This window comes from Crocodylus porosus, unplaced genomic scaffold (assembly GCF_001723895.1).
Source record: "Crocodylus porosus isolate Cpor-Errol unplaced genomic scaffold, CroPor_comp1, whole genome shotgun sequence".
NCBI classification, from domain to species: domain Eukaryota; kingdom Metazoa; phylum Chordata; order Crocodylia; family Crocodylidae; genus Crocodylus; species Crocodylus porosus.
Window position 1 is genome coordinate 83,035,263 of NW_017728943.1, and position 13,461 is coordinate 83,048,723.

Here is a 13,461-nt window from a genome sequence, read left to right on the forward strand (position 1 = left end):
CCTGTTCCCCCGAGCACTGCCAGGAGTGACCAGGAATAACGGTCACAAGCTGGCAGAGGGTAGATTTAGGCTAGACATCAGGAGGCACTACTTCATGGTCAGGGTGGCTAGGATCTGGAACCAACTTCCAAGAGAAGTGGTGCTGGCTCCTACCCTGGGGGTCTTTAAGAGGAAGCTAGATGAACACCTTGCCAGGGTCATTTGATCCCAGTACTCTTTCCTGCTATGGCAGGGGGTTGGACTTAATGATCTGCTCAGGTCCCTTCTGACCCTACAAACCATGAAACTATAACACTATATCAATTAGTCTGTTTTTACAAATATGCTCATGTGTCATTAGCTCAGTTTTCAACGGTAAATTTCTACATACTAAATGGTTATGCCTATTCTTTTCAACCACTGAGAAGGAGGACTGTGATTCAGAAGCCGTGCATCCCTCCAATTAAGTTCCAGCCTAACTGCACCACACCTAATACACAAATATAGGATCAAACTCCAAAAAAAGATAGTGGCACCTGCAGATTCTTTTTTAAGCTAAAGGAGCAAGTGAGATGCTGCTCTCACCTTTATCTAATATTTTAGTACGTACAGCATTTGCAGAGCAGTTAGGGAGATGTGACTTGAAGCTCCTCCTTGGCCTAAGGGAGGAACACACACCATTCAGGAAATGTAGTTCCAATATCACTGACACTTACAAGAGTGACCCATCAGTTCTTGGAGAAAGGGTTTCCGTGCCTACCTTCAAGAAAGCATTCTGGGCTATGGCTCTGAAGTGGATGGAGATGCCTTTGGGAAACAGGATTTAAAACACAGCCCCTTCCTCAATACTTCCTACTGGCTCTCTCCAGGCACCTGCACGCAGAGATTCATTTAGATGATTACCTACTCAGCAAACCGGCTGTTCTAGATTCCACTCTGAGGCATCTAAAGCTCCTCTTGTATCATACAAGAAGTGCAGGTAGCTCTGAATTCTGCTATGGGAGTTGGGCTTAAAAATTTAGACCCTGCAGCACTTAGTTTTAATGGGTGCCTGTAGATGTGTGGGGATGCTGCTCCAATGCACTGTAATTACAGGACGTCAGAGCAGCCTCAATTAATTGAGTCTGCTGGAGCATGCTCATTAGCATGCTCCAACAGCCTCCACATCTTGTGTGTTCAGTGTCTCCATGCTTCAAAATGGTGGCGGGGGTGCTTTAACTAAAGCTTGTCAAACAAACTTTACTTATAGAGTCCCCACCACCATTTTGACGTGCGGGATGCTGAATACACAAGAGACTGAATGCGCTTTAGAGAAGCCCTTGGAGCCACTCTAATTTAAGTGTCCCCCACATCTAGAACACATGCAAAGAGGCCCAGTGTGCCTAAGTCTAGTAGTATAACTATGGGTGGGTGAGCAGAAATGAGCCCTGGGCATTGCATAAAAGGATCCCCTCATAAACAAGGGGGCACTGAACCCCCTCATTGCCCTCTCTCCCTTGCACCTTGACATTTCTCTGCAGCAGCTCTGGAAGCACAGTGCAGAACAGTGACTGGAGGTTTGCTGTCACTACGGGAGATATTACCTCCTTTCTTGCTACTAAAAACTGATGTGTATAGTGTAGTACTGGCCAGTTATGCTCTGCCTAAGTCTCTTACTGCATAAAGATGCAAAAAGTACCTTACTAGTCTTTAAACTAAGGTGCTCTGAAACACAAAATGCCCTACGCATAAAACAATGGGCCAGACTAACTCAATAAAAATCAGTGCAGTATTAATACTCCTGAGAATCTGGAACCCCTGGCAACACTGGCCCATCAGAACACATGTAATACTGACCCAGGAAAGGTCAGCGATACTATGATCTAAAGCTTCTTTTGTTTGAGAATTTTACATAGAACACATTACTAGACTTGGAGACAAAGATTTGTAGGCAAAACTACAAAGTGCTGAAATAGAAGTATGTTTAATTCCCTGCATTGCCATTAGTCTGCTGGGTGACTTTGTGAAAGTTGCACCATCTCTGTGTGCCTGACTCGTCTCATATATGAAATGGGTATAAAGATAATCAGGGATCCGGGTTTTCCGTTTCTCACGAGAAAACAGAAAAAAAAGTGAATTTTCCCTTTTAACTGAGAAAAACAGGGATTTCTCATTTTAATGGAGAAACATGTGGCTTTTCCACTTTTGCAAAGAGGTCTCTGCAGGCTGGCAAAGTTCCAGCCTGAAAGAGGCTGGGGGGAGCAGGAGGAGGGCAGTCAGGAAGGGGGCTCCATGTGCATGTTCCCAGCAGTGGCAACGAGCTTCCCCGCCTGGCCCCACTCTGCCCTGCCATGCTGGGTTCTACTCACTGGGCCACAGAGGCCCCTGGAGGGAGGGCAGCAGAGCAGGGAGCCCAAGTCTGCAGTGGGTAGCCTGCATCCACCCCCCACGTGGGCTCTGGTCTAGCTGTGCCGCCTGCAGGGGAGGAGGAGCTGTGCTCCATGCTCTGCTCCCCACTCAGACCACAGCAGCCACTTCCTCCCATATGTGGCAGCCTGGGCTTGAGCACTGCTGCAGGGGGCAGGAGGGTGTGGACCCAGGTACCTGGCCTCATATCCCTGGCAGCTGGGGGCCCCCTCCAGCAGGGTGGGGAGCAGGGGGCTGTGGGTGGGAGGCAACAGTCACCTGCAGGGCTGGAGGGCTGTGGGTGGTGAGGGGTACCTGCAGGGCTTTGGGGCTGTAGCTTGGGAGTGAGGGGCCTGGACCAGCATCCTGGTGAGCAAAGGGTTTAGGGGGAGCTCTGATTTTCCATGATAAAAAACCCCAGATCAAATACCAAAACACATAAGTATTTAGAATTTATTTTATTATAGTAATTGAGACACTCGTAAGCTTCAGAATTGCTTGAAAAATGTACGTATATCAATAAAACTTTGTGTTCAATTGATACATACGTATACATACATACATATATATGTGTGTGTGTGTACATATGTATGTATGTAGCAGAATTTCATTTTAATTGCAGATTTTGGGGTTTGTATCAGAGAATTTGCAATTTTTAAGCAGAGAAAATCAGGATCCTTGATGATAATTGCCTCCTTTGTAAAGAGCTTTGTGATCTACTCAAGTAAAACATTCTGTAAGAGGGAGATGTTTTCATTATTGTTATTAATAAATAAGAATAGTTATTTAGTATTATTAAAACTGATCCAACAGATTAAGTTTACCTTCCATGCAAATCACTAAATAGCTATCTTTGATTATTTTGTCAACTACTAGTCAAAGGTGATGTCTACATGAACTGCGACACGATGCTACTGTGCAGTAGTAATGAGCTACTGTGCAGTCAGCACCACCAGGAAGCCGTGCAGGGATGCTACCGTGCAGTAACACCAGTTACTGAACAGTCATTTAGTACTTGGGTACGCAAGAACTGTGCAGTCCGCTTCCTGTGGAGATGAGGCCAAAGTGTTGGGTAAATCTTCTTGGAAGCCTAATTGTAAAAAAGTATTTCAATATAACTGACAGCTTAGAGCCTAGAAAGTTTTGGCTTTAAATTTCAAAAGTTCATTTAAGGTCTCAAGAGGTGACTGCATTCTCTACAAGAGGGAACCGGCGCCTCTATAATTTAATGTTTCTGTGTGAACATTCAAAATAAATCCAGCTGGAGGAAGCAAGATGATTTAATGTCATTAGCTCCCTTACATTGAGAAAATGCAGCAATGTAGCACTAGTTTTCTAAGGGGAGAAAAATAAAAACATTTACTTTGCTAGCCTTTGAAGGTCACAAAAGGGTACCAAGTTTTGTCACCTTTCTTATGTCAGATGATATAGCTCTTGTAGAATATAATGTTATTTTTTCTTTTAAAAATGGCATTTAGAGAACAGAAAAGGAAAGTGATTCAAAAAACAACATTGAAATCATACTTACATGGCTTCTTGGGACATTTGTGACATTTATTAAAGCCCCAGGAAGTACCCACAGTTCCACAGCAGTCTTCTTGCTTTGAAAGACCAGGGAGGGCTTTGCCACACTGGAATAATAATAATAAAAAAAGAATACTCAGATTAGTGTTATTGCAACATACTCAGAAGAGGAATACAGCTGTATCTTGTAATCATCTTGGGGTAATCTGTTGCCTGTGCAGGGGGCCACTGAAGACTCACTGGAGACCTCAGTGGAACTTAAATAATGCATCAACTTTAGGCTGGCCTTCTGCACACAGGAGAACAGGTTCAGCTTTAACAAATTTTGCCTTTGTAATTTTTCCCTTCAACTCCTGGACTAAAAAAGCAAAAGAGAATAATATGCCATTGAAATCAGTAAGTATATTTCCACATTAGAAACTCTTCATTAGCATGAACTCCTTCAATTCTTCCTCTTAAAAGTCTGTCCCTACACTTTTCCAAAGGCAGATAAATGATCTCAAACACCATTTGGATTTTTCTTTTAAAAAATAAACAAATATATAGTAGTAATTCCTTTTACGTTTTTTCCTATTTTATTTTTAAAGTACTAATGACTCTAAAACCTAGAGCAGCTCAGTTAGATACACAGGGGACTATGGGGCACACAGAGACCATAGATCAAGGAAGCATTGAGGGGTGAGTGCTGTACTAATGAGACCACGGTATTTCGGTATGGCTCAGTAACATAACTGATTACACCTGAGCAGATTAACCAAGGTGCTGAGGCTTGCATCTTATTTATCCAAGTTAATTCTGCCATGAAGATGTGCTCTCTGTACCTTAAAAATCCAAGTCCTAGGTTTGAAAATGGTTTTGGCTCTTACATGCCTACAAACCTGAATTTTATCAGCTTGAGTCTTAGGTTCCTCAGCATTAAAAGATGTGCCTGTGGAATCCTGCACAAACTAACTAAACTTGCTGAAAAATAGAATAAATTAGCCCACTTAGAGCTCTTTGCTGCTGTGACTAGACTGCTTCTGGTTCCCAATCTCGCTCTTTTTTACAGAAAGCTCAAGTATCGCTACACTGAACTGCAGTCTGCAGTATGGATATACTTTATATGTTACTACTTAAAAATGGAAATTTGCCTAGTAAGTCACTTTGGTGCTTTTGAAAATGTTGTCCAAGAACTAAAATAACTGCTACAGAAACTACCTGCACTTGAACATAGGAATGTAAGATTGGAAGAGGTTCTCTCAGGCCATTGAGACCTGTGTCCAGCATTCTCAAGCAACCAATTACCCAAAGAATTATAGGAGGACACATCCTTTTCAAGAAAGACGCATCTCTGCAAGTCAGAATGGGTAAAACTTCAATATCAAGGTAAAAATCTAAAAATTAAGAATTGTGAAGCTACTTGAAAATGTCCAGATTAGAAAAATGGAGATTTTTCTCATCTCAGTGCTTTCAGAATCTGTTAGTCTAAACAGGAATAGGAAGTTCTTATGTTTTTTAAAGACTATGCTCCTAGTCTGTGTATCTATTGCACTCTGAAATAAGATTTCATCTGCCACTGGACGAGAGACATATCAGTTAAGAGACAGGAATCAGACAAAAATTCTACTGTATTCAGTAGGGCCAGGATTTAACCGCAAGTCTTTTTCCTGACAGCCTCAGGCAATCCTGGTATAGTAGGTTTAGCATTATGTTTTAAATAGGGTAAAGGCTTTCAGAAAACTTGCTAGATTTCACATATGCATCATCAATAAAGACATGCCATAACTCCAAAGTGCCTAAGTAAAACAAAACTGTCTCTAAGCAGATGAAATTATATACTGAATCCTGTTACTCAGTACCTCAAATCGCAAATCTTACAGCTCACACCATTTAGACAGTATTCATAAGGTGCTGACACAAGTGACATCTTGTCACGCAACTGACTTTCTGAAGAATTCTACAGCCATGCTCTTACAGAAGTGCATGGCTGCAGGGTGCTTTAAAAGATACTGATCCTATGACAATCTGACAGCTTGTGAACGCTGGAATGTTGGGGCACACGGAGTGTCCCACAGGAGTGTGGGGAGGGCCCTCCACGTACTTGGCAGCGAACCTGGAAGTGGACCAGAAGTAGTTTTGGTCCACTTCCAGATCTGCCAGGGAGCGCAGGGTCTCCCCATAGTTGATTGCTGAGCCAGGGGGATGTGGGGGGGGGGTCCCCCAGCCCACTCCCCAGTGGACCCGGAAGCGGACTGGAAGTGCTTCTTGGAAATGATAATCCTTTTAAAATGAGTCTGGCCTAAACATAAATCCTAACTTCTGGCTAATTCCCAAGTCTTCACTTGCAGAGAATCATCCAGGCTGGGAGGCATGTTGCTTGTTGCTTTCCAAAATGCCCATCACAAGGAAGACAGAATTCCCTGCTCCCCTCAGGAATTTATCCAGCCAAGTTACCTGGTTGACCAGCCTGAACCAAAAATAAAGCAAGAGAGAAAGAGAGGGGTCCACCTGGAATGACCCAAGTGATGGGAAGAGAGAGGGGGTTTTCTTCACAGAGGATTCAGCTGAAGACACTCCAAAGCAGAGTGCTTTCATTAACTTGTGTCAGCCCATGCTGGAAGCACAGCCCTGCTCCTGGCATGGTCTTCAGAATGGGAAGAAGAGAAGGGAAGGGAGGGAATTCTCTCTGGACTTTGGAGCCCCTTCAAGGTTGGGGGGGAGGGGCAGGCTCCAAGCCACCCATCCCACTTTCCAGTGCTGGCTGGGCAAACCCCAAATCAAGCTCCCTCTACTCCCCTTCCCCCTCCCATTCTGAAGACAGCACTGCAGCTGGGGAGAGGGGGAAGGGAGGAGGAAGGGGCAGGGCTAGGGGAGAACAACTGCAGACTTGAAGCTGCTCTAACCTGCAGCTTGATCCAACCCCTGGGACCCAACAGCGAATGTCTGTTGGGCCTAGGAGACAGAGGTAACTCATGGTGCTTCTTTCGAAGAGCTGTGAGTTAGAGTGGAAAGCTACATGTCTGTCAGGACCCATAATGTTTCCTTCAAGGTAATAGCCCAAAATATTTAGAAAGTGTTGTATTCACAGCTTTATATAAAGCTGCCCTTTCAACCTGGTATCTCAACTGGACATTATGTTTAGACGGACTGTTTTTCTTTTTAACCAGAACTGCTCAGCCTGCTTTCCTAGAATTGCTCGCTGGACTCCAAGGAGGAACAGAGTTCTTCTCTAGAGTTCTTTGTCAGTGTTGTCTATGCATATCTGCACTCATATGCTTCCCCTACTCCCTGCCCCTTCACTTTTGCCTCACTTCTATTATTATTTGGTCTTTGCAATTCAGTGAAAGGAACTGAGGTGGCTGACGCTGCTCCTGCCCTCATGATCTCAGACCCTGAGCATCTGAGCCAGCACGGGCACTTACGTAATACCCAGGGGGCACACCTTCTTCACAAGGTGGCACGCACCAAGAGCACATCTTAATCAGCATGAATGTACAGAGAAGAGGCTCCAGAAGCACGGTTTAATTGCTCTATTTTTATTTTTGGAATATGAAATGTGTCATTTAACAGTAGTATATTTAAAACATAACATTTAATGGAGATAATGATGATGGACCAAAGCCCTCTCTGAGTTTAGGTGTGGTGCTGTAGCATTTGTACTACACTGAAAACCATGATCTCTGTGGTCATATCTGTTTCAAATTTCCATATAAAAACCATAAGCAAGCATAAGGATTCCAAATTCTGAGTCATCTGGCAATCAAGGTTTGCAGCCCTGTCAGTAAATACTGGCAACAATTAAAGTTGTTGATCCCACTACACTTATGGTACACTGAAACTTTGAATTATTGGGGAAAATGTGCTTACAGTCCAGCTCACCTTAGGAACTGGACAATAAGGGAAGGTACTTGCCACACAAAGGTCTACAGCTCTGTATAAATGGTCACCAGAACTGCTGCTATGTTGTTCCTTAGCTGTGCAGAAGATGGCTGGCATGTAGAACTTCTAAATCAGGCAGAAATGAAGTCTGTTCTTGCATGCCTAATGAGCTTTGGTTTCTCTGCTACTTCCAACAGAGTATTTCCAATCCTTCCAGCATTAATGTCCCTGTTTAACCTATTTTCCAGCCAGCTGCACTTTCTTAAAATGTTTCTCCCTTTCACAGATGCTAAACCCCACAGAGTAGAAGCTACATTTCTGCAGGGCTCAGAAATGTGAATTCAAGCTACATCTTCCTTAACAGCCTCACCTTTCTGCCACCCTTCTCTATTCTACTTTATGAGACAAATGACAAGTAGGTGACCATCCTAGAAAAATCCATAGCAATTTAGAGATGCCACATCATTCAGTGCAACTCAGCCACTTAAGTTTACACTTGAACTAAGTAACCAGGCCTTACTGTGAACAATCACCAAGTATTGACTTCTAATGTCCTTTAAGACAAATCATTTTTAATATCTGTACATTTCTAATTTTCACATTGCTTATATTTTACATAAGAGAAGGATGCAGAGAGCATTCCCACCATTAGGTTTCAGTTGCGGCTGACTTGGCTCTGGTGCATGGGAGCCATCCAAGTCTCATTGCCTGTTCCCTTCTGCAGCCTGCAGCCACAATCCCAGTTCTTTTATTGTTCATATGCAAAAAAAAAAAAAAAAGAAGAAGCAGCACACTGGGGGCTACCACTGGTGCTAACCTCCTCAAAAGGGACTAGGCAAGGACATGTCCTCTATACCTACTCTTCTTTCTCCATTTCAGATGGACCATTACAGGGAGGAATTCATCCAGTTCTCTCTGGTAGAGATCCCAGTCTGGCAATCAGTCCCAGACCAATCACAAAGAATTTGTCTGAGTCACCAGAATGTTGCCCTGGACTTCCATTGCTGCATGATCCTGCTGCAGCTCCATACTTCTATTGAAAAACCACAAGATAGCCGTTAATAAGGGAACCCTATATGATTAACCATGACTGAAATCAATCAGTGCTTTGCCTGACTAGTAACTAATGGCTTCAGGATTCAGCTCAAAGACTACATTTAACATTCCACAATAGCAAAACTCAAAAGTGAAAGGATACTCTGTTGAAATTTTTATAAGCTGTTCAGCAGGCAGTCATTGGATTACATCTTTTATTCTATTTGAACTGCAAACAGAGTAATAGGCCTCAATTTTACCAAACCACATTGATGATATAATTACCAGCATATTTAATTAGCCTACTGAACATCCAAATGACAGGTTGTTACAAATGCTGTCCAATAATACTGGCTCAGTAACAGCCATTGTCTCAAAAGGAGAGGAGAGAAACTCTTAAATACTTCCAGACTTTCTAAAAGAACTTGTAAAGAATTTGTTTTGGCTTAAACAGAACATTCCTTACAGGCGAGTAAAAATTATCCAGCTTTCTCTTATTCAAGTAATTAAAACGGTGTTTGATGGTCTTTTGGTATCTGATATATCTTTAATCCGTTGATATTTTAGGGTATTGATTTTGCAAAGAAGCTATTGTGGATGGAGCATTAAACCCTGTAAATGGATATACACTGACTTCTGACAGTTTATTTGTATAAAATCTCCTGAAGCCAAACCATGAGCTTCAAGGAATTCCAGACAACTATTTTATTTTATGAGATGGTATTTTTAAGACTACTCTGAAGAAGAAAAAAAAAGCTTTAAAAGTGTTTCATAAAAACAGTGCTATAGTGTAAAACATCTGATTTTACTTTCCTTTTTTAAGAATATGACAAATTATAATATACCATATTTATAAAAAAAATAAAATGAATAAGTTTCCATTTATGGATCTTATATTCTTTAATACACAGATAAACGTGATGTCTAACAAAATGGCATACTCCAATTGCTATGCTCCCAGGTTAATCCTGGATATATATAAAATGAGCATATCATATATTATTTACATAAAATATTGTATCTGGATTAGTTATATCCTCTGAAACTTGCCAATTTCTGAACTCTTCCCACAACTATGAACTTTTCTGTTCATGCTACACTCTGCCAATACACACCGAGCAAGACCAATGCTAAAAAGAGGGGGGCCACTCCAATATTAAATATGTGCATTTATAGAAAATCATTACTGAAAAACTTTAAAATAATTATTTATTAAATTTACTAAAATAAAGGATATTTATCAAGTAAACCTTATGTTCTTCAGACATAATCATGATTCACATAATAATTAACAAAATATTTGAGAGGATGGTGGTCACACTGAAAGACATAATAACTTAAAATTCCCAATGGAGGGCTTCGCAAGGTTTTTTTTTCACTTGTATTATTTATTTATATTAATGAATACATTTATTAAACAGAGGCATCTCAGGTAAGCTTTAGGTGCTTCCTCATGTATTTTTTAAATATAATGTTCAAATATATTGTTAAGAGTATCTCACATTTTACCTAAAAATGCAGGCAGAGCTCCAAGCTCAGGCATCCTTGCTGTTCTCAAATAGAGCAGTATGGCATGAGAATACTAACTAAAGCCTTGCTCTCATATAGCATTTTTCATTAGGAGATTTAAAGCACTTTACAATGGGAAGAGGACAATTATCTTTACAGATGGGGGAACTGAGATACAGAGAAATGAAGTGCTATGCCCGAAGTCATTCAGCAGTTCAGTGGCAAAACCAGCAATAGAAGAATACTATTGCCCCTTCCAGTATATTAGGGACAGAAGTGTGTCTGAGGCAGCTCAGGCCTTTATTACTTGCAAGCAAAACCAGTCGTTCTATACGTTACTTAACAGGTAACTTAAAAAATGATAGTGTTGGGCCATGCTTAAGTTTTAACTACACACTTCTTTTTAAATATGACATTTTGATTAAGTTACAAATGTTTTTCAAACCAGACCAAATTTAAAAAATCCAGCAAAAAATTTTGCAAAAAAAGAACAGATTATAACATATAGAACAGATTATATGACATATAAAAATTGCCCTGGTTTAGTCAAATCTGTAGCAGGAAGCTTCTCTAACTTCATCTTGCTTCTTAGATATCAGGGTGTTATTTGTTGGCTTGCTTTTGGTAATAATTCTTCTACATTTACATTTATATGGAAAGAAATTTAATGAAATTTGGGAATGCTCTAATTTGTAAACAAGCGCATTATAACTAGGACGTATTTTCTTAAATGCCAGTGATTACAGAAAATTACAGAAGTAGCTCCAAACAGAAGCTAACTGCTATTTCAGAAAAACTGACAAGGCTTAATTTTCTTTACATAAATCTTGACATATAATAGGCACTTGTGTGAATTCATATTCCATTAACATCAAAATGTCCCATAACAATTTAAATGCAAAGTAATCACATACAGAATGAATAGGTCTCAGAGTAGCAGTACAAACTTTACTGGGTCCACCACTAACACTATAAAAGTATTCTGGGAAATAACAAGATATTCTGTCATAATAGAAATATTTTTATAAGAATTAAAATTAAAAATGGAGGAGGAGAAGGGTTAAATAAAATAAACATAAATCTTGCTTGCTTGCTTGTTGTTGAAATAAAGCAAAGTGAATAAAAGTTCTAAACTCCTTGGGTGCGTCCAGACGAGCCTGCACATACCTCTTGCTGCATCTCAAAGCTGTGTGAGATGTGGCAAGAGGCACTCTGAGAACAAAAAAACATTCCCCGCGCTGCGTATTTGCAGGGGGACTCAAAATTTGATACACGGATATCCAAGTATCAAAATAAAACACAGGAAAAATGTGGGTCCTGGACCATGCCCTGTGGCAACCGGAGGCTTGGGTCCTCCAAGGAGATGCTCTGGTAGTCAGACAGAGCATCTCTATGGCTGCCCCTTGCCCTGGTGCTGAAGCATGCTGCCTGCCCATGCAGGGTAAACAGTGGTGCAGGCTGCAGGGACCTGGGCCTAGGCTCCGTTCCTGGTAACAGGGGGTGGGGGGGAAAGGGCTGTGAGGGTGTGGGGGACCATGGGGGGGGGCCAGCTCAGGAGGGATGGGTCCCCTGCTTGCCCCCCACAGGCTCACATGCCCCCTGCACAACCAAAGCCTCCCATTATGGCCCACAGGTGGTGCACTCGGGGTCTCGTGGCACAGCCCCCGCTGCACAGCATAAGGCAACGTGGCTTGGCCCCAGCCTGGTACTTGGTATTGCTTGTGCCATATCACACGGGCCCACTCTGGTGCAGTGCGGCACTGTGAGCCTCCAGATAACTCTGGGCCACTCAGACTGTCACCCAGGGCCCCACGTGTGGACCTCCTGTCACACTGGGTTGGATCTTGTGTGCACAGTCCCACGTGCCATCAGGCCAGGCTGGTTCCACATATGCAGGACCCAGCTCAGTGCAACAGGCAGTCCCCATGAGTGGTACGGGGCCCCAGGTGACAGCCTGAGTGGCCTGGTGCTGCCCAAAGGTGCAAGACCCCACATGGCACCACACCGAGCAGAGCCAGGCCACACCCACATGATGTGCAGAGGCAGCACCAGGTGCCAGGTGGCCAGGGCCAAGCTGCGCGGCATGGGGGGGGGGACTGTGCCAGGAGGCCCCAGGTGCCCTGATGGCTGCTGCTGCTGTGGGTGAGCTGTGGGCCATACAGGAGGTCTGGGGCCACGTGGGGGGGAGGGGGCTCTAGGCCCTGTGGGGGGTTGGCAGGGCTTTGGCCCCTTCAGGACGGGACTGTAGAAAAAAGGCTCCTTTCTCTCTCCCCAAAGGGGAGGTGGTGTAGAAGACAGCCAGAGAGGGGATGTCAACCTCAAAGGTAACAGCACTGCATGGCACAGTAAAATCTGAAGTCAGGGTGGAACGCCCACAGGTATATGAATCCCAGCAAAAGGTGACAGCTGCTAAAAATATATATTTTCTCTCTCTCACTCTTTAAGTAGAAGAAGAAATTATAATAGATTTGTGAATCATAGGCACAAAGTATGACAAGAGTGTTCTGCCTCTTATCAAGGCAATTAAGGGATATCAAGGAAGTTTCCATCCAGAGGTGACACTGGGGGGGGGGCCTTAACTCTGAAAGGAGCCATGGTACCCCTGCAACAGTGGGAGCATCTCCGTGCTTCTTCCGCGGTGCGGGGCTGAACCACCAGCTGCAGCCACTCTGCCTGGCTCCAGGGGGCCCCCACCAAAGCACAGGGTCCAGAGTGGTTGCCCCGATTTGTCGTACCCTAGGGATGGCTCTGTGCGCAGCCATGCTTAATTCCCTTAGTGTGAAGTGGGAAGAGGGACAGGGCAATGGTGTACCCTTATAATGATGATGCAAAAAGACGTAAACTGCATGCTTAAGGTGCATGCACGCATAGCGCAAATGCACATGTGGGCAGTTACTCAAAAGAGAATATTATATCTCCCAGAAAAAATAATGAATTGGAGTTCCATTCTGAATGAAATAAAGGCAGTGGGGATGAATGAACCGATTTGGAGAAAACAAGAGCACGCAAAAATATATCCTCTTTCTTCACACAAAAGTCTTTAGAAATTATAATACAAAGCTATGAAACTTGTTTCCAGAGGTGCTTTCCAGTTTTCCCTTTTGCCACAATGTTCAGAGCACTATACAAACACTCTCTCTCTCTCTCTCTCTCTCTCTCTCTCTCTCTCTC

General features: G+C 42.9%; 1 protein-coding gene across 6 annotated transcripts in view; it reads right to left on the minus strand.

Annotated features, from left to right (window-relative positions):
* LTBP1 (latent transforming growth factor beta binding protein 1) overlaps positions 1 to 13,461 on the minus strand; it is a 333,716-nt gene that overhangs the window by 167,637 nt on the left and 152,618 nt on the right. For all 6 annotated transcript variants that reach the window (XM_019549709.1, XM_019549708.1, XM_019549707.1 and 3 more), the window contains one exon: positions 3,893 to 3,995. In XM_019549709.1, coding sequence (XP_019405254.1) covers positions 3,893 to 3,995 — 103 coding nt within the window. The remainder of the gene's footprint in view (positions 1 to 3,892; positions 3,996 to 13,461) is intronic.